At 41.4% G+C, this 19,894-nt stretch overlaps 3 protein-coding genes across 4 annotated transcripts; 1 reads left to right on the top strand and 2 right to left on the bottom strand.

Annotated features, from left to right (window-relative positions):
- The first annotated feature begins 58 nt into the window (after positions 1 to 58).
- On the top strand, positions 59 to 4,986 carry LOC135610367 (probable 4-hydroxy-tetrahydrodipicolinate reductase 1, chloroplastic). The gene is made up of 8 exons (XM_065104790.1): positions 59 to 334; positions 1,952 to 2,189; positions 2,561 to 2,694; positions 2,788 to 2,862; positions 3,869 to 3,970; positions 4,314 to 4,423; positions 4,499 to 4,586; positions 4,690 to 4,986. Exons 1-8 carry the CDS (start codon positions 155 to 157, stop codon positions 4,756 to 4,758), a joined length of 996 nt encoding a protein of 331 aa, XP_064960862.1. The 5' UTR covers positions 59 to 154; the 3' UTR covers positions 4,759 to 4,986.
- A 5,807-nt stretch (positions 4,987 to 10,793) lies between these two features.
- On the bottom strand, positions 10,794 to 12,997 carry LOC103977317 (3-ketoacyl-CoA synthase 1-like). Its single transcript, XM_009392815.3, has one exon. It carries the CDS (start codon positions 12,687 to 12,689, stop codon positions 11,109 to 11,111), a length of 1,581 nt encoding a protein of 526 aa, XP_009391090.2. The 5' UTR covers positions 12,690 to 12,997; the 3' UTR covers positions 10,794 to 11,108.
- Positions 12,998 to 17,091: 4,094 nt separating this feature from the next.
- LOC135610365 (ACT domain-containing protein ACR8-like) lies at positions 17,092 to 19,505 on the bottom strand. Of its 2 annotated transcripts, none has more exons than XM_065104785.1 (4): positions 19,251 to 19,505; positions 18,210 to 19,056; positions 18,014 to 18,118; positions 17,092 to 17,918 (listed from the first exon to the last, which is right to left on the bottom strand). In XM_065104785.1, exons 1-4 carry the CDS (start codon positions 19,304 to 19,306, stop codon positions 17,538 to 17,540), a joined length of 1,389 nt encoding a protein of 462 aa, XP_064960857.1. In that variant the 5' UTR covers positions 19,307 to 19,505; the 3' UTR covers positions 17,092 to 17,537. The 2 variants fall into 2 exon arrangements, with proteins under 2 accessions (XP_064960857.1, XP_064960858.1); XM_065104786.1 differs by having other exon boundaries at positions 17,092 to 17,885; positions 19,251 to 19,504.
- Between the last annotated feature and the right edge of the window lie 389 nt (positions 19,506 to 19,894).

Raw genomic sequence — 19,894 nt, 5'->3', positions numbered from 1 at the left:
GCTCCCCGACCGAAACCTAAGCCCAAATCGCATGTCTTCTGCCTCCGGAAGTGGCCGGTTTTTGTATGCCCGATCTTGGGGGCCGACACGCTCCATCTCTCGGTAGAAGCCGCTCGGGCCAGAACCTCCTTCGTGGCGGACGGACTCCCTGGAGATGTTTTCGTTGCTACCCCAGGCTGCCGTATCTCCTCTTGCAAACCGCCCGCCCCACCGCTTGTTCTTGGCTCCGAGGAGCCCGCGGCGTCGCTCTTCCGTTGTCGTCGGTGCCCTCATGAGCGAGTCGCCGCAAAAACCGGCCGATGTCTCGACTCCGAACCTTTGTTTTCCCATACTGGTATGTGGACAGCTTTTTTTCTTGTTCGTCAGTCCCCGTCGCGGGGTTTGGGGTTTAGGGTTTTAAAGGCGATTGCTTTTGGAGCTATTGCGGTGTAGTTAGGCAAAAGTGGGGATTTTCTGCATGATGGGTCAATTCTACCAAAGGAACACGATTTGGTTTTGTATCATCCGAATTGCCAGTGCCTTCAGAACTAATTTAGGGACAATTTTTTTTTTTTGACACTGAATGTTCTGATAGTTTGTGAGGTTATCATTCAGTGTTTGTTTCAGTTAACTTTTGGATTGAAAATTTTGCATCGCTATCACTTGTAATTTAATTTTTGCATAAGGAGTTTTGCATTACTGATTAGTTGGGACTAGATGGATGCTTTAGAGTGTTGTATGAATGGAGTCATCATTTCAATTCCAATTTTTTTCGCGTATTACTTGTTTCTATACTCGTAGATTTCAATATCCTTATGCAGCCTAGAAGAAACGAATTCTTGTAGGGAACCGCATGTATAATGCTTATCTTCATCTGTAATCTAAGTTTGAGCAAATATTGCATATTGCAAATATTCAACATGTTCATGTGCTTACGTAAATGATACATGTCCTACATAATATACTGTACCTTAACATGCATGAACATGGATGAGATATATATGCATTCCTTTTTTTTTTTAAAGTACATGGCACATTGAAAATCTAGAATGTATGACAGAGATGTGGCAAGCATTTTTGTAGTCGTCATGCTTCATTAGATGTTAGAGTGCTGATTCCTTAGAATGAATTCTTTGGTTCATGTTGTTTCTGTTGCATGAAAATATTATAGGTTTCAAGACAAGCGTATAGGTTGAGTGCAACTTGTTACAGCAAACTAACTATAGCAAGGATAGCACATGCTTGATGTATAGGTTTGTGTCAGCTATCTTATATCATGTCAGCATGGTGTTGTCATTGGGCTCCTTGTAATCCAAAGGTATGTTGAACACACATTACTAGGAATTTATTGTGTTTGATCTGTATAGACCCTTTTGCAAAGTCTTGTGATATGCTGGTATGTTTTTATCGAGACCCTTGTCTGTAAAACTATAATTTTTGAACTATAGTGGTATGACACCATGCGATTAAAAAATAATAATGGAATGGTAAGGTTGCAATAAAATTAAACCCTGTGTCATACCTGAGGTTGCCAGAGTATTCCATTGTTGGCTCTCCTATATGTTTACAGGGTCAACTTGTTAGGTGCCATGTCAGTAGACCCATATAATATGGCCTAAACAAAATCCTTAGGACTTTTTTTCTCCAGGACATTTTTCCTCTCTTCCATATCCAATAACTATGTTGGACTTGCTTCATTGAGAGGTATCTACAATGGAATTCCTCCAAAATATTTGTTATTTTCAAATTTTAGTCTTTCGAACAAAGATCACGTACGTGCTAGTTTGCTAGTCTGCTTAATCGTCTAATTGATGTGTGCAAATGAATCATGAATTTTGGTCTATTTTGACAGATGCTAGTTACTTTTGAATTTTAGGCATAAGCATTGGCCCAAGAAATCATGTATACTATGAATGAAAATGCCTAGTTCTGGTGATTAAGAGGCTTTTTCTTGTATGTTGTTTTTGTGCAGGTGAATGGATGCACTGGAAAAATGGGGAAAGCAGTTGCTGAAACAGCACTTTCTGCTGGCCTTCAGTTAGTTCCTGTGTCATTCAGTAGTTTAGAGAAGCCTGGTAGAACTTTAAAAGTAGGCAATACAGAGATTCAGATACATGGTCCATCTGAAAGAGAAAGTGTTCTTTCTTCTGTCTCCCATGAGTTCCCCAATGTTGTCGTGGTGGATTATACAGTTCCTGATGCTGTGAATGGTATATATTTCATACTTTTTTCGTTTTTGTAGTCTTGTTCCTTCTTTAGTTGTTACACACTTTTACAGGCAGCTAAAGGAACATACAGGAAACAATGAATTTAATAACACCTTTCCCCTTTACAGCACTGAAGCTCGTAGTCTTAAGCTTCACTATGTATGTGTTATTACATCGGCATTTGGAGTGATGCAAGGAAAATATTGTTCAGTGTTAGAAACATGCTTGATATTGGATACAATGTGATTGACAATACTAATTTTTTCACTTGAAAATCTTCTTTATGGTTCTCGTTTCATGATTTGCATGATGGTTCCCTTTATGAGTTAGTGGAGTGATTTTTGTGTTAATAAATCCGTTCTTTGATAATGCAGGTAATGCTGAACTTTACTGCAAACTTGGTTTGCCGTTTGTAATGGGGACAACCGGTGGGGATAGGCACATGTTGTATAAGACTGTCCAGGATGCAAATGTCTACGCAGTAATCTCTCCACAAATGGGGAAACAGGTGCCTCACTAAATTAGTCAAACCAAGAGATATGTGGTGTTATATAAAATCCTAAATGTAGTTAACTCATGCAAATTATCTTTCTTTTATTAGGTTGTAGCATTTATTGCAGCGATGGAGATCATGGCTGATCAGTTTCCTGGAGCATTTTCAGGCTATAAATTGGAGGTATATGAAAATTGTCACACTTCAGTTCTTAAGAAGTAAAAATGAACTGAGATTAAAAAAAAGGATTCTTTGTTTAACTAGGAAGATTTAAGAAATTTATTAACAAAATAATTATGACTAATTGGTTATTCTACTTTATCGTTCTAACTAGGAAACTTGCAAGAAAGTTATGACAGACTTTTATCCTAGTTGTAAGATGGTTAAAGAGAAGAATACAATGCAGTGCATCAACAAAGATTGTTCGGTAGCAGATGAATGCAACATGCAAAGTAGCGAACTAAGAATTTTCTTTTTTCATCCACTTCCCATTAAGAAGGTTGACCGTCATGTTGATGATTGCTATCTTTGGTGATGGTAATTGACCCATTCTTGTCAAAACAATAGAAGCCATGCTTGTGGAAATTCTTAATCATAACCCAATGGTGAATTCTAGATTATTACAAATGAGAAGAGAATAGTGGCATGTTCCTTGACAACGATAAAGCACTTCATTTCATTAAATCATGGTCTCCGGTCCTCGTCTCACATCCGCCAAACTGCTTTTGCTCTTGCTTCCAGTAATATGCACTATGCAGTGAAGAAGTTACTAAAAGTGGAAGCTTGGTGATAAAATATTTTTCTCTTATTGTTGTTATATTATTCAATAATTGGATTTTCATTGAAGATGAATATTGATAACACTTTCTGTGTCTCAGAATATTGATCAATACAAAGAAACTACTGTATTTCAATATGTATATTTTTCATGTTTCTGGAATTGCTATTAGCACTATGGATTGCAATCATTCAACCATGGTAAAGGTGATGGCAAATATGGCTACAGATTGCAGATATGTATGATTCTGTCAGTTAATTTTTGAGAGCTCCAGTGGAAATAATGTTGAGAGTTTAAACCAGTTCATGACATTTTGTGATTCTGAATTACTCGTGAATTTTATCAAGATATGATGCAGAAGTCATTGTGCTAGAACCTTAACAAAGTTTCTTAAAACTAGCGTTTCTACAGGTGATGGAGTCGCATCAAGCAAGCAAACTGGATACTTCTGGCACAGCAAAAGCTGTCATTTCATGCTTTCAGAAGCTTGGTGTCTCATTTGATATGAAACAGGTGAGTTATAGATGACTTTCTTTTAGTTAGTAGGTGGAGAAGCATTAATCTAGTAATTGATACCATGTTTACTCGAGCTTTGGTAAAGGCACCTTGCTGCTGGTTCCAACTCAAAATTAAGCTTTGCTTCTGTATTTGAGCACTAATCTAGAATGTACTTTTTATCTTTGTTGAAAAGTCCAACCTTTTAGCACATCAACTTGTGGACAAAAATGTTTTCAACCATCTCTTTCCAAGATTTATGGAAATGATTCATGAAGATTTGCAGTCAACTATTTTCATCACGTGACAGCAAATCAATGTATCTAGTTGACCTGTATCAACCATGCTTTATGTTGAACAGATTAAGCAGATCAGAGACCCTAAGAAGCAACTTGAGATGGTGGGTGTCCCAGAAGAGCACCTCTCTGGTCATGCATTTCATTTGTACCATCTCACATCACCTGATGAGACGTAATCCTTCACACTGTAACTCATTACTTCTCCAACTTCATTTGGCATGAAATGATACATCGATTTCTGGAGCAGGGTTTCTTTCGAGTTCCAGCATAATGTCTGTGGCCGCTCAATCTATGCCGAGGGAACTGTTGATGCTGCTGTTTTCCTTTTCAAGAAGGTCTGATCTACTTTCTTTTTCCTTTTCTTGATATTGCACCCCCCATCTGAATCAAGTGTGGATAAAATTTGCGTTACATTATACTCTCATTACACTGATGCAGGTCCAGTCCAAGGCTGAACAGAGAATATATGACATGATTGATGTTCTGCGAGAGGGAAACATGCGGTGATCTGCTTTGTTCATTAGTCATTTTATCCACTCCAGAGGTTGGATTTGACCTGTTTTAGATGAGGAAATTTTATTTCTTACAGCCTGTGGTCATCCAAATTTTGGTGAAATTTGTTGAGAGTATGGTTATATACCTTGATTTGCTAGTGCCAATTTTGCTTTGGCTTTTGGCACGTCCAGATTCTAGTAAACTTGAGCAGTAAGTGTATTGAAATCCTGTTGCTGTGCATCCAACGCCCATGCCACCATCTCTTTCTTCCCATGAGTTTACAGGATATTAATACTTGTTAACATAAATTTATGACATGAATTGATGAGCACAATAAGTGGGCAATATTTATAGTTGTCGGACTCTACTAATTCCTTTATTTTACCAATTGAGTGTATATACTATTGAAATGGTCAATTTTGATGATCAATCCAAGGTGATATAATTATTGTATTTTGAAGAGTAAAAGAAGTTGGATTGGACGAGGGTAAAAGTTCTTGTGTTTCACTTGAATTTGAGGGCAGAGAATGTATCCATCTTAGATTATCTTACTTTCTTTGTTATCCAACAAAACCTCCTTGATAATCATATCAGTGCATGTTTGTTCATTCTAGACGAAGAACCTCTTGATTGATTGATTACGTCCTTCTTCAGTGAACTGGACTGTTTTGATGGAGAACCAGCTAGCTTTGTGTTTGACTGGCATTTCACCCCTAAGAGAAGCACGTTTATATGACATTAGTTTTGCAACTATCAATCTAACGAGGAAAGCCTTCTTTTAGGTGCCATACTGATATAACTTTGCTTTTTTATGACATCAAAACTTGATGTAGCATGTTTAGTAGGTGTTGATGATGACTAGACTCCAGTGTTGAATCCCAATGGGTTACTACTTGCATTTAAGTGTTATTATTATTAATTTTTTTGTTCTAGATAGATACATCATATATAAGAGGAATACCTTGTGGCTAGTTAGGTTCGGTTCTCTAGATATCGATGAATATATCATGTGAAAAATAGACGTGATGCTTTGGTATGCATGGTATTTCAGAGGTTTTTTTGCCCTAAGCAGATACATTATATGTAAAGAAGTATGTTGGTCACTTCAGATCTATTTTTGTTTAGGCGATGCATCATGCACAAAATGGGGACATGTTAGTTACGTTGAGTGCTTCAAATATTTTCTATCTTAGGAAGAGGCATTACAAAAGAGTTGTTTTGATCATATCGAACATTTCATATGCTCTTTTTTAGAGAGTGAGATTACAAAGGAGTTGTTTTGATCATATCTTACATTTCATATGTTCTTTTTTAGAGAGTGAGATCCTTGTAAAGGGAATATATTGGTTGCATTGAATGTTTACTATACTCTTTTTATGGATGAACATATCATATGCAAAAGGGACTCATTAGTATATCAAAGACTTAAGATGTTTCTTAAACCCAAGCAAAAGAATCTCGTATAAAAGAGATATATTGCCTCATGTAAATTTTATTAGTAATTTTAATATATGTGAGGATGATATGATTGTAAAGGGCTTTATTTGTAAAAAGAAAGTCTTGGGTTCAATTCATATGGGATGAGAGGAATTCCCCAAACTTGGTGAGTTCGAGCCACATATAGCATGAGAGGAGCTCACATAATCTAATGAGGTCTGATATGAGAAGCCAGCTATTAGCCCTCCCTTCAAATTGTCATAAAGGTCAATGTGTGCTAACTCAAGAAAACAACTAATTTGAAGATGTATAAGACTTAAAGGTATAATCTACGTCACAAAAATCATTTCTCTTATAAGAATAACCAATTTTAAGATGTAACCATCTTGAGAACATAAGATTTAAAGATAAGATTTAAAGATGACTCTCTTCATGATGCAATCATCATGTGATGGTTTTGAAAATATGACCAACTTAAAATAATAATAATAATAAATTATTATTTCTAAAGAGATAGTGATAATGATCCAAAGAGGTAACACTGTTGTTAATTTAAGTGAGTGGATCATCTTTTGATATTGGAATAAGATGTTACCCTGTAGCAAATGAATCAACTTGAGGGTGTAGAAGCCTTAAAGGTATAATCAACTTTACTAAGACCATTTCTCTTATAAGAATAACTAATCTAAAGGTGTAACCATCTTGAGAACATAAGATCTAAAACGACTCTCTATAGAATGCAATCATCGTGAAGGATGTGATGATTTTGAAAATATAACTGACTTGAGAAAATGGTAATAAATCATTATTTTTAAAGAGGTAGTAATAATGATCCCAAGAGGTAAAGCTATTGTCAATTCAAGTGAGTGAGATCAATTTTGGAATGAGATGCCACCCTTAGCTTACATTCCCGCTGAAGTGACAACTCCGCTTAACGAGATAACAAAGGTCAAAATCATGAATATTATTCATCTCTAAACTGCTCCTTACTATTCTCTTACTTTTTCACCAATACAGGAATTCAATTGCTACATGTCAATTCACCCTTTATAGTAGGTTAGAGAACATCATCAGGGGCTTCTTGACTATCGATTAAAGGAATTGTGATGACTTCAAGTTCTTAGTAAAGGTATACATAAGGATTAGGGTCGACCACTTGAATGAGCTGATCCTTGCCTTGTTGAATGAATGAATGGAGATGCTATAGACTTCTTGCTTATTGACTACTAATGAGGTGGAACCCGAATTCTTAAAACAACTCTCTAAAAGATATTATTAATATGAGAAAAAAAAAAGAGAATACCATTCTTTGATGCTTCCTTGTAAAATGGTTGAAAATGCTCGATAGATGAGTATATAAGATCATTTGCATCCTAAATGTGACAAGAGATTAATTTTATATTTATTAAGTGAAAGATGATTGATTTTGAGAGCCACTTGACTGCTTACCAAACCTTGTGTTTTATGTCATTAATATATTTATTTATTTATAATTGTTCATGTAAGGTAGGACTCATCTTGTCGGTGGAGTACCTTAGAATAGGTCGGGGGTGGTTGTGGCTGAAATGATAGCTCTTGAGGAAGCTAAGTGCAACATTGGGTTGATTAGTTAAACAATCAATATGAAGTTTTCTATAGTACCTAATTCGATCGAGAAATAATGCAAAATTATTCATGAATAATCGGATCTTGTAGAAAATATTCATATCTCATATTTTATTCATTACGTTTCTATAAATATTATATCGAGAGTGTCTCCGATAAAACCCTTATAGTGATTAAGTTAGTGGTCGTAAAATATTTGTAAAATTTTGATATTTATTTAGTAAACTTAGAATGAAGAAAGTATTTTATATAACCTAAACATTAAAATCATCGATTTAATGATGAAATATTTTCTTTAGTTGTCACAAAGGAGTAGTATGTCCCATAGGCTTTCCATCATCATAACACATTCAATAGACATCGATTGATGTTTATACGTGGAGTCTAAAATTAATGACCATATCAACTATAATTTTATGAGTCGTGGATCCAAATTTAGTTGTTGTTACATTAATTACATTACCAAGTCCTATGGCTTATCGTGCACTTCATAACCATACATCGTAGTTGCCACAGTTAATTCGGGTATTAGGTGAGTAGACTCGCGACAATTAATACAGTGTCTTTTCTCTAATTAAAATAAAATTTCCGATTGGCTCGTCGTCTTGTACGACATCAATCCATCGTCGATCGATCGACTTTCTCTCTTTTCCATCTCATGCAATTGCTATGGGACAGTGAAAGGTTATATTTGATATGAACAAACAAATACTTTGCTATTCTATTCTGTTCCATTCACTTGCGGTTGCCATGACACATTACAAGACTATCCAATAAGAAGAAGAAGAACAAGTAACATCTATACGTTGGTTATGTGTCCATCCATCTCACACTCGTCGTGGCAATTAATTTGGATGCCACCATCTAACCAAAATCTAAAAATTGTAGGTGCAGAAGAATAGACAGACGTGCACAAACAAAATTTATAAGGCAGGTATGTGTCCATCCCTAGTGGTTGTGGCAATGGATTCCGAGACCATTTAACTATGAATGACTAAACGCAAGCATTGCCATCGATGTAAGGTAGTAGTTGTGGCAACATTAATGGCCATCCTGCAACTCCATGGCAACCGATCATTAAACAACGCTAATAATAACGACCCTGATGGTGGCGCGATTCTGATATCAAATGTCACGATCCGAACCTGATAAGCTAATTAACCTATCAACTTTGTTTGATCTAAATTACTAATCAAAATACATAAATTAAAATTTATAATAATATACTCGTTAGATCGTTATAAGTTAATCTTAATTAATTTTAATTTTATCTACTTTCGATGTGGGACTAATAAGGAGTATTACAATAAATGTACTTACTTGATGCAATTCTCGTACCATCAATTCTATCCTTCCAAGAAGACATTTAAGCTTCCACGAGGTGTCGATTTATGATGAAGCTCGAGTTCAATGGTCCACATGGTATTTAATATTCGTTTTGAATCGTAATCCACGTGGTTATGTCAAACACGAACACGATTCATCTGTAGTTTCTTATGGGAGACCACAACTCTCTCTAACTCTCCACGAGTGTGGCGTTAGAATAGTAAATTAAATACTTTTCAATGCAATTACGAGGCTTGACAAATTAAGTTGTGCATGTATATGATATAGATTCCATAATACAAGTGATTAAATGAGAGATTAAAAGTAAATAATTATTAATACAATATTTTAGAATAGTTTTTTCTAACATCTTTAAGATTCGGAATGTCATTTTGATATTCAACAAAAATATATTAATTTTATGATAACAAAATCTTAAAAAGTGACGAAATGATAATTTAAAATAAATATATAACAAGATATATAATAGGAGTTTGGAGTCAATTGAGATTCAATTCTGAGTTGGACATAAGTTAAACGTATCGAGATTTTATAAAATTATATTAGAAGTGTATCGATAAGATCCTATAATTCTTAAGTTAGTATGAAGTCAGTGAACTCGATTTCAGAGTTTAAAATATATATTTAGCTAGAAACTCCTTGAGGACATACATGGAACATTTTTTTTTTTACAGTATAGTGTAATTGTGTTAAAGACTCCATCAATCAATGATGAAAATAGTTATGTATATCATTCGAGCATTAATTAATTAATAATTAAATTATTATTATTATTATTAGATTCGTGAAGTCGAGCGATTGAGATGGAGTCGTGGTCTAAAGAAGGAGTCGAGATTCGATGGTGGCCTTCACGACGATAGCTCTGATACTATGATAGAAATGAAATATAAAGAAGAAGATTACATTGAAACAATACACAATACTCTATATTTATACATGTTTGGAAGGAGAATTTTCCTTCCTCAACAAATTTAGGATATCTCATCATGTAGTCGGAGAGATCTTACTATTGTTGAGGTTATTATTGTGGAAGATCTTTGATTGTTATCACAATCATCAATCCATTAGCATCATGATCTTTGATAGTCGAATTGGAGTGACATGTCATCTAAGCATGTCCCACCCATATCAATCATGAATGAAGATGTTGAATATAGATTGAGCACATTTATAAACACCTCGTTGGATGCCGAAATAACATCGAAAAAATGTCATTGAGTTTTATACGTTTTTCATTATTTTTTTAAAAATAACTTAGGAAAATATTATTAAAATATTAACAAACTATATACGAAATATATACATATATTATATATAAAGTAGGCTTTGTAATAACAAATTAAAAAAAAAAGATCTAGAGATTAAAAAGAGTAAGTGATAGTGAATAATATATATCCTGAATTAGATGTGGGATCAATATCAAATACTGATGAACAATTTGATGATATCAGGCAATAAAAGAATAAAAAGTGGGCTGTTTAGATCCATTACGTTTTCTTTTTTCCGTAAAACTATTCATTCATTCTTTCATTGATGATCGAATTCAAAAAAAAAAAAAAAGATAAAAAGGATCGATCGACTCGACTCTCCAATAATGAATAAAAATGATAAATAGATCATTTCGATTGAAAATATTCATGCATGAATTAAAAATAGTCTCACAGAAGAGTTAGATTATATGTACTGGATATGACCAGTAATCTAACAAACTTAATTATGTCAAGTCTATTTATTGTACAGTAACTTTGATCAGTTTAACTGAGATTGTTATTTGTGTGATATATATATATATATATATATATATATATATATATATATATATATATATATATATATATATATAATATATATATATATAGAAAAAGTATATGCAACAGCTGTTAATTTGGGCAACAGCTGCAGCACCAAACAGTAATAGTAGAAGCTTAAGAAGCAAAAGAAAGCTGTAAGCTTGCCTTTTGCTTACTGTAGGCCTATCCCTTAATCGGGTAGCGGTCGACGCAATCCGACCATGGGTTGCAGCGCCCGCGACCGCCGGCGTCCACGGGCGGGACGTCGCGCAGCGCCCACCACACCGCACTGTTGCACTTGAACCCGGACCCGAAGCCGATCTGCCACACACGGTGCCCCCGGCGCACCCGCCCCTTGGCCTCTGCGTACGCCAGCTCGTACCACAGCGAGCTGCTGCTGGTGTTGCCGAACCGGTGCAGCACGCTCCGGGACGGCTCAATGTCCGTCGCCGACAGCCCTAGGTTCTTCTGTATCTCCTCCAGCACCGCCCGCCCTCCGGCGTGCACGCAGTAGTGATCGAAAGCCCGCCGGAAGTCCGGGATGTAGGGCCGTACGCTCCTTAGCCTTAGCACTCGCCGCCCCACCAGCGTCGCCAGGAATTTGAGCTGCTCCGACAGCGGGAGCACCAGGGGCCCCAGCGTGGTGATGTTGGTCTTGAGTGCGTCCCCGGCGACGGCCATCAGCTCCCGGGCCAGGGACACTCCGACGGCCCCGCGGCCGTCCTCCCGCTGGTAGACGCACCCGTAGCAGCTGTCGTCCGCTCCCTTGTGCGTCCGCACCGTGTGCACCAGCTTGTACTTGGCACGCCCCGCGTCCGCCCGCCGGTTCGATAGCAACATGGCCGCGCCCCCCATCCGGAAGATGCAGTTGGACAGCAGCATGGAGCGGTCGTTGCCGAAGTACCAGTTGAGCGTGATGTTCTCCGTGCTCAGCACGACGGCGTAGGAGTTGGGGTTCGCCTGCAGTAGGTCCTTGGCGAGGTCGATGGAGATGAGCCCCGCGCTGCAGCCCATGCCTCCCAGGTTGAAGCTCTTCACGTCCTCACGTATCTTGTAGCGGTTGATAATCATGGAGGCCAGCGAGGGGGTCGGGTTAAACAGGCTGCAGTTGACGATGAGGATGCGGATGTCGCGCCGAGGGTTAACGCCGGTGGCCTCGAAGAGGGCGTCGAGGCAACCAAACATAACGGCCTCCGCCTCCATCCGGGCTTCCGCCATGCACAGCCGAGGCGGCCGGAACTGCACGCCGGGCGGCAGGTACGTCTCGTCCCCCAGACCCGACCGATTCGTGATCTTGGTCTGGAAGTCGAGCGACTCCTCATTGAACATGCCTGTGCACTCGGTCATCTCCAGGAACCCCTGCTTTGAGATCTTCTGCTCGTCGTCGGGCTTGTAGCAAGCAAAGTCCACCAAGTAGACGGGACGCGGCCTCTTCAAGTAGTAGACGCCGAGCAAGACCAACGCGACCGCCAAGGAGGCGAGGCCGGTAGCCGGGTCCACGGAGAGCCGGACCGACGTGGCCATGAGCACCCGGTCGAGCCGGAGCGTGGCGGCGACGGCGGAAACGAGGAGAGAGACCAGCAAGTAAGACGTGGGGATACTGGTGTAGCCCAGGCCGAGCTTGACGTACTTGAGATTGACGGAATGGAGGAAGTCGGGCAAACGCCGGTGGATCTTGATGACAATGGAGGAGTCCCTGAAGGCCATTTCGGCCGTCAGGCGCTCGCGGTCCATAACCGCAGGCTCGGCGGCCGCCATATCCATCCCAACTGCAGCCACCAAAGGCAGTGAAATCGAAGTATACACTTAAACTTTACGAGGAAACGTACTCAAAGAAGAATTGCATTGTCATCGAAAGATATATAGAGATTGCCCTCAGCGGAAACAGCACGAGGACTTGAGCAGGATTAGTAGTAATGAATGCGTCTAGGTGGCGGTAATGGTCGAAGTAGGTGGGAAGGGTCAACAGGCGGACGGGCTGAAAGGAGGGAACATGGTCGTCGTCGCCAACGGGTATTAATGGGATGGCAGGCAACAGGAGGCAGGGAGGAGGAGGGAGGGAGATCGCTCAACCACCCGGTGGCCGGAAGGAAGCGGAGGGGAATTAATGTCTTATAATCTACACAGAGGAGTACAGATTGATACGGGGAACGATCAATAATAATAGCTCAGTCCTCGTTGCTTGCACAGACTAACATCCTCTCATCCAACAACGCGTCGATGAATCATACAATTAATACGCATGGGACGGATCCGAGGGGACTTGCCCGGCACACGTTGTAAACACCTTCTCCGGGGAAGGAATTGGATGTCAAAGAAAGGGTTGCCCGAACTGAAATCATGGTGTCGAAGACACAGTAGACATGCAGTTTGTTTCAGCATTCAAGTAAAGATTTTGTCGACAACAGGTGTCCCTCGTGTTCGACTTTGCCATCGACGATGTCTCGAGCAATAGAACAAGTCATTCCCAGGATTGGATTACAGTCTTCCTTTTTACTTACTTATCGTGTTGAAATTTGATAGCCCAACTTCTATCGATGTTGAATTTAGAACCAACTTGCATCGGTGTTACTTTTCTGATGTTACTTTTGCCCATCAACACACGTTCTCTGCTTCATCTAAAGTTGCTTGGCTTATGTTATGAAAGTCTTTAATCTATTTCTCGGGTTACTTGTTGTTCTTGAAAGCTTTTGCATCGAAGACTTCCTGCATGTCACTACGTTGCTAGTTTTGGCATTGCTGAAGCTAAGCATTGCTTTCTTCGTGGTCAACAGACTAATGATCATCATCTCATATTTTTACTTCATGCATTTTCGATTTACTAAGAAACAATGCGCTGATTAGTTGACAAAATACATGTAAAAAGATCTGTTTTCTTTATTAGACAGATCGTTGGTCTGATCCAATCTCTTTTTTCTTGAATGTTAATGCTATGAGCACTCGTTGTATTAGGCCTCTTAATTAATAGAAATCTTTACTGGATCAGTACTTTAACAAGCCCATCGCTACATCCACGAGTTCAATTGATCTTTGTGATTCCAGTTCAAAAGCTTCAGACAGACCACCAACTCATTTGGGATGATCGCCTGAGGCACAACGGAAGAGACACACACAGTAATCTTTCACGGAAGTGCATGTGGTCTCCGTTAACATCCATCCGAAGACCGAGTTTGTGTTTATAGAGAGGATGTCATGGGGTGGCTTTGTTGCATATCAAGCAATGCTCAGACATCGAATGCCACTAAGACAAAGTGTGTGTTCATGAAGTAATCTGCTGGCATTCAAGATGGCACTGAAGCCGGAAATTTTATGGTCTCAATCGCATTGCAGTAGCAGAATCTTCGAATAAATCCATTGCACTATGTGTGCAATGTGTGATCTGCACCAGTGAGAACCAGAAAGACCATGCAAATTTCCTGCCTCCATTGAGCACTAGTTGAAGGTTAATGCTATCCAACACACTGCTGCTAGAAGAAGAACAAGACCGAAGGTTATCGAGGAAAGTTGAATGGTATCCTGCATTGGTCGGCAAAGATGTCTGCAAAGATGCAGCTGGGATTTGCTCTTCAATAGTACTCTGCAGCATGAGGCATCACCACTGAGAACCAAAGGCATGACGAGATCCTACATGCCAGAGCAGAGGTGTTTGGCTGAAGGATATCAGGGATTCCTTCAGAATCACTAAAACTGGTATTGGGGGATTTAGCTCTAATAGAATGATACTTGACTCATTTGATCATCCTGAATCTTTACCAATTAGGAAGAGATTAGAGCTAAAAAGGAATGCCTAATTTAGGCAATCTTATTCTTGCAAGGAGAGAGAGAGAGAGAGAGAGAGAGAGAGAGAAAGAGAGAGGATTTATTGTACTCCAACATTGTAAGTTGACATGAGGATGAGAAAACTTCGAGTTAGCTAAGGCTACAAACAAAGGATTTGACCTCGTGGTGTTGAATTGGCAGTCATGGCATGACAGCAGCATATACAGAAGTATCTCATGCAGAAATGTTTATATATTCAAATCAGATTGTTGAATACAGCATAAATTTTTGTCAGCCAACAGTTTTCTTATCGAGAGAAAAATCTCGGTAGACTTCGTTCTCCACTTTTCTTTCTCAAAGAAATGGTTTTTCACCTGTCAATGTTGGACATTCTTCATCTAGATTTAATGGAATTCTGTAGATTAAGTTCATTAAATATATAGATTAACAACATGGGTTTGTTTCTTAAACGTTTTATAGACAGTATTGACAGGCATTAGCTTGCAGCTGAGCCATACTTATTTTTCTTTCTGGCTATGCTGAAATTTCATGCAGAATCTTCTCCAGGGTTGAAATTTCATCCACTTGGGGTAGGCAGGTGCCTAATTCTTTGGGTGTCACTCTCATTAGATCCAACAATTAGTAGTATATTGGAACAAGAATCAGAATCAGAATTCAAATCGAACCAGCCGCAGAGTAGGCAGTCACTAGCAGATCCGGCTTATTATATTAGAACAGTCAACTTACCACTGGGTGATAACTCATCTCTCTAGAAGGAGAATTAGCATTCCCAAAAGATCACCTGCCCAACCAAGATAGATTCCACTGGGGCCAATCTGCCACAAGAGCCAATGGCACCCGTGCCATGAAGCACGAGATTCCAACTCATGAACAAGCAATGTGTTAGAAGAATCAGCTAAAGCTTTCACTTTTCCATCTCCTGCTCGTAGTTTACAGGAGAGCAGATTAGCTGATTCCTAAAAATGACTAGCATTGTAGTTCAAGCAAGCCACATCCTACATCCTAGGACTGATATCATGATCTTGCTAACACCCTAGGACATAATGAGGTGTGAGTGGAGCCAGAGAATTAAAGGGCTTAATTCAAGATGAGATGAACAGCTTGACAGGTAGCAGCAACAGCAGTGTTGATGAGAAAGCTTTGACATGGTGAAGGATTAGACCTCCTATGGTTTCTCGTGGACCAAAGGGTCTAACTAAGCTTCTCTCTTTTGATGTCATACAAGCCTTTACTTCGTCCCCAAGAAGTGAACAATCCCTGTAAACAATAAACCCTGCAGCAATTAAAACAAAGCAAGGCTCAAGCGCGATAGAAAGAGGACGGAAACGTAGCACGAGAAGCAACCTTGTAAGAACGATGCGTGAATGAATCGGAAGAATCGACCATGACTTCCCTTTTCCCATCGAGTGATGTGGCCCTCTTTTGCTTTGGGAGCCGTGACGAGGAAGGGAGAGAAAGAAGGAGTACCTAATACTTGAGCCGAAAGCAATCTTACATCATCCTTTCCACGTCACGAATCCTTAGACAGATTCTATGACCCTCTGTTTATGGATCAGCTGTGATTAGATTGTTTGGTACAAATTTTGCTGCGGAGAGTCTCTCTCTCTCTCTCAAGGAATGAATGAGAGACAGAGAGAATGGGAGATAAATTTCACAGAATCAGCATATTCATTGTCCCAATTATGAAAAAGTATTAAGTAGTTTATGAACTTTTTTCCACGGGGATAATTTATATGTTCTTGAATTGGATTGGAGTAAAATAATATTGATTGAAGTTGCACAAACCATTGATGAGTCACATGAATGACATGTACTTCACCGAATAGGATTCGAAGATTCCTCCATCCTCGCTCCACTACCACCACCAATTATATATTTATATATGTCCCGCCCAAATTTATCCATGTGGTGACTGGTCACTTGTTTTTCTTCAGCACTCAAGAGAAGATATCCTATATCAATCGGCAGTTGCGCAACATCGAGCGGCGAAAGCACTATTGTAGCTGCTGTGTCATGTGATATTAAATGGTCTCGAGGTGTTACTACTTGCAAGACCATGTTGGTTTATTTCGTCTTTATACTCTGAAACTTCCCTAGTGTTTGAAACCATTGTTAAGTTTCCGATGAAGAATTGGTCAATCCGAGGGACCAGTCGTCGAGGGAACATCATTAAGCCACGCAGCACGCCCAGGAAGGCTCGAACAGGCAACGCAGCTTGGATTGTCCCCGTTCTCCGAACAACCTCTTCCGAGGTCAACAATTAATTTCAAATTCTTAACCTTGGATTGCGATCGGCGACTTCGCCAAGAGCTTCGCTGCACTAATCCGCCTGCCTTTAGCAAGCGCGGCATCCCCCATAGTTCAACGACTCTGAGCTCCGGTAAGATGAAGACACAAGTAGCGATTCTTTTACTATATCAGCATGTTCGTGGGCATGTGTACAAGTCGTGTGGATATGTACATGTGTAACAAAAGAGCAAGAACAGTAATAGAAAACCACCCCCCCCCACCATCATTTTAGTCCACAGCTGGCAGGAATGGCACCAGCGCAACCACCGCTTTTACCTAACAATGGCAGCCATATGCTTTGTTTTGCGGATATCTCATCTACCCAACCTATAACTTTGGATATATTCAAATTACCTTAACGTTCACAGCTGTAACCACCGCGTGGGACCCCGATGCCCCTTTTGCATGAGCCATATGCTTCCATATTCTCGCTTTCACCACTTGCTGCTTCCAGACCCTTTCACTCGAATGACTTGGTAAAAGGCAAGGACCCAAGGGAAGTTAGAGCACGGTTCAATGAGCCAACGGATGATTCGGTGGTTTCTAGGAACAGGATTTGATGAGGCCTAGGTAGTATAGATTCCTCATCACCAGGTTCCCCAGGCTGAAGACGCCGGCCGCCTCCTCCGGCGACGGGTCCTGGAAGGACCAAACCATGCGTTGCTCGTTCAACTTGAGGTGGTCCTTTCCGATCCATTCGATGACGGCATGAATCGCGCGGCGGTCCGGCGGCTGGCCGTTCGTGTCGGCGACGCAGAACTCGTTCTTGGCCTCCCCGGACTTGGTCGTGATCTCCGCCCTCGTCACTGAGAGGCCGTTCTCGCGGAACGTCCGGGTCACGTCCGCCAGCAAGCCCTTCCGGTCCGGCATGCTCAGCTCCAGCCTCATTCCCTGATCGAGGAGCGACAGTGAGCCAAACAGAGGCTGGAATGAGGAATCGTACGGAATACTGGCGCTCGCTTTATAAGCAATGAATGAAAAGAATATTACAGAGAACTGAACCAGAGGAAGAAGGTTACCTCAGATGCCCTGCGCTCGACTGCAGCTTGCAAGCATTGGATCACTCGCTGCCGCTCTGCCTCCGAACTGATCGGACTTCCATCCATATGCCGTATGTAGAATTCCTGCAATCGATCGACAAAACTCAAAAACAATTAATCCAACAATTTTTCCAACGATCAAATGGGGAAACGAGACTTGTTGATGAATATCTACCTGATAGGCGCGGTCGGCGTCAGTACCAAAGGTGCCATGGAAGACGACGTACTCCATGTCGGTAAGCGTGCACACAACGTCGAATAGGAGCTTCGGGCGGTCGCGGCACTGCACGCTGACCACGGAGTACCCGCGTTCGGTCCAATTCTGAACAGAGATCAACAACTTCGACGACGACGAAGAAGCCTCGTTAGAGGAGACACGCTCGTAATCACGGTCCGCGAACATGAGCTGGTGGAGGCGGCGGTCGGAGTGGGTCATGGTGGGGGAGGCCACGGTGGTCTTGGCCCCGCGGACGTCGTGATCGCCGCTAAGGACGTTTCGGAGGCGGCCCTCGATGCGATGGACGCGGTGCGCATCCGCGATGAGGGAGCCCGAGTCGTGGTCCTTGACGAAGATGAGGGAGGCGATGCGGCCGTTGTGGGTCCACACCTTGGCCTCTACCACGTCGCACTCCAGGTCCCGGAGCACGGCGAAGACCTCGGAGAGGAGGCCCGGGCGGTCGGTGCCGGTGAGCTCCAGCGCCGTGAGACCCGCCAGGCCGCCGTCATCACCGTCGTCGTGGTTGTTGGAGCCGTCCTCAGCGGAGGAGGATGACCACGCTTCGCCGCCGAGGGATCGCTCGATGCGAGAAAGGAGGGTGGGGTCCAGGAGCTTGTGGCCGCGGCCGTCGACGACGTGGAAGACATCCATGAACCAGCGGCCGTCGGAGGAGATATAGCCCTTCTGGATGGTGAGGCCGAGGTCGGTGAGCACCTGCACGGCCTCCAGCAGCATGCCGTGCTTCCGGGCGCTGTTGACCCTCACCACCGTCGCCGTCGCGCACACCGCATTGTCGATCACCACCCTGCCAGCACGATCGATAACAAACCCCATTAGATTTCGAAAAACAGGGGATCTCGAAATGAAAATTGAAGACAAACATAGAGGGAGGACAATAACATCTTACGAACCAAGAAAAGACAGGGAGAGACAAAGAGGAATGAATAGATCTGGCGCAAAGACAACATAGAGAAGCAGGGAAACGAACGATTGGCTCACCTGGGAGTGTTCATCATTCTGTTAACGAGCTTCTGGTACTCATCCGCCAATTCCATTTCTTCTTCTACGGAAACCCCTGTTTGTCTACTGTGTTTACAGAAACCTCGTAACGGATCAAAAAGAAATCGAGATCTCCATCTCCCTTTCTTTCTTTCTTCTCGCTCCTGCTACTTGTCCGCGCCTGTTCTGGTTGGGGGAAGAATGAAAAGGAGAGGAGGGAGAGGAAAGAGAACAAAGCTGAGCCCAGAGAGGAGCGCAGGGGAGGACTCGGGTGTTTAAAAAGGTTGCAAACGCACGTCTCCTGCACAAGAAACGGACGGTCTGTGAATGGGGCCCACCGCGGGCGTCGCGCGCCAGCAACGCCCAGCCTGACCTACCCATTCCGACCCGGGTCCACACCTCCCATTCCCCTCCCACACTGTCATTCTTATCCCTTGTTGCTCTTCCCACGCTACCCTTACTCAGGCAACTAATCACGGCCTGCACCATAACCGGATAACATGGGAAGTAGCAGCAGTAGACATGAACGGACGGCCTCGTTTATGTTTTCTCGAGTTTAGGCTACACATGAATTCAAATTCAAACTATCTGCAAGCATCACTAAATAAAAATGGAGGATCGAACCGGGGGAAGATATTTTAGAA

The sequence above is a fragment of the Musa acuminata genome, chromosome BXJ2-4, assembly GCF_036884655.1.
Source record: "Musa acuminata AAA Group cultivar baxijiao chromosome BXJ2-4, Cavendish_Baxijiao_AAA, whole genome shotgun sequence".
NCBI classification, from domain to species: domain Eukaryota; kingdom Viridiplantae; phylum Streptophyta; class Magnoliopsida; order Zingiberales; family Musaceae; genus Musa; species Musa acuminata.
Note: the sequence above shows the minus strand (reverse complement) of the source record. Positions and strands in the feature narration are given on the sequence as shown.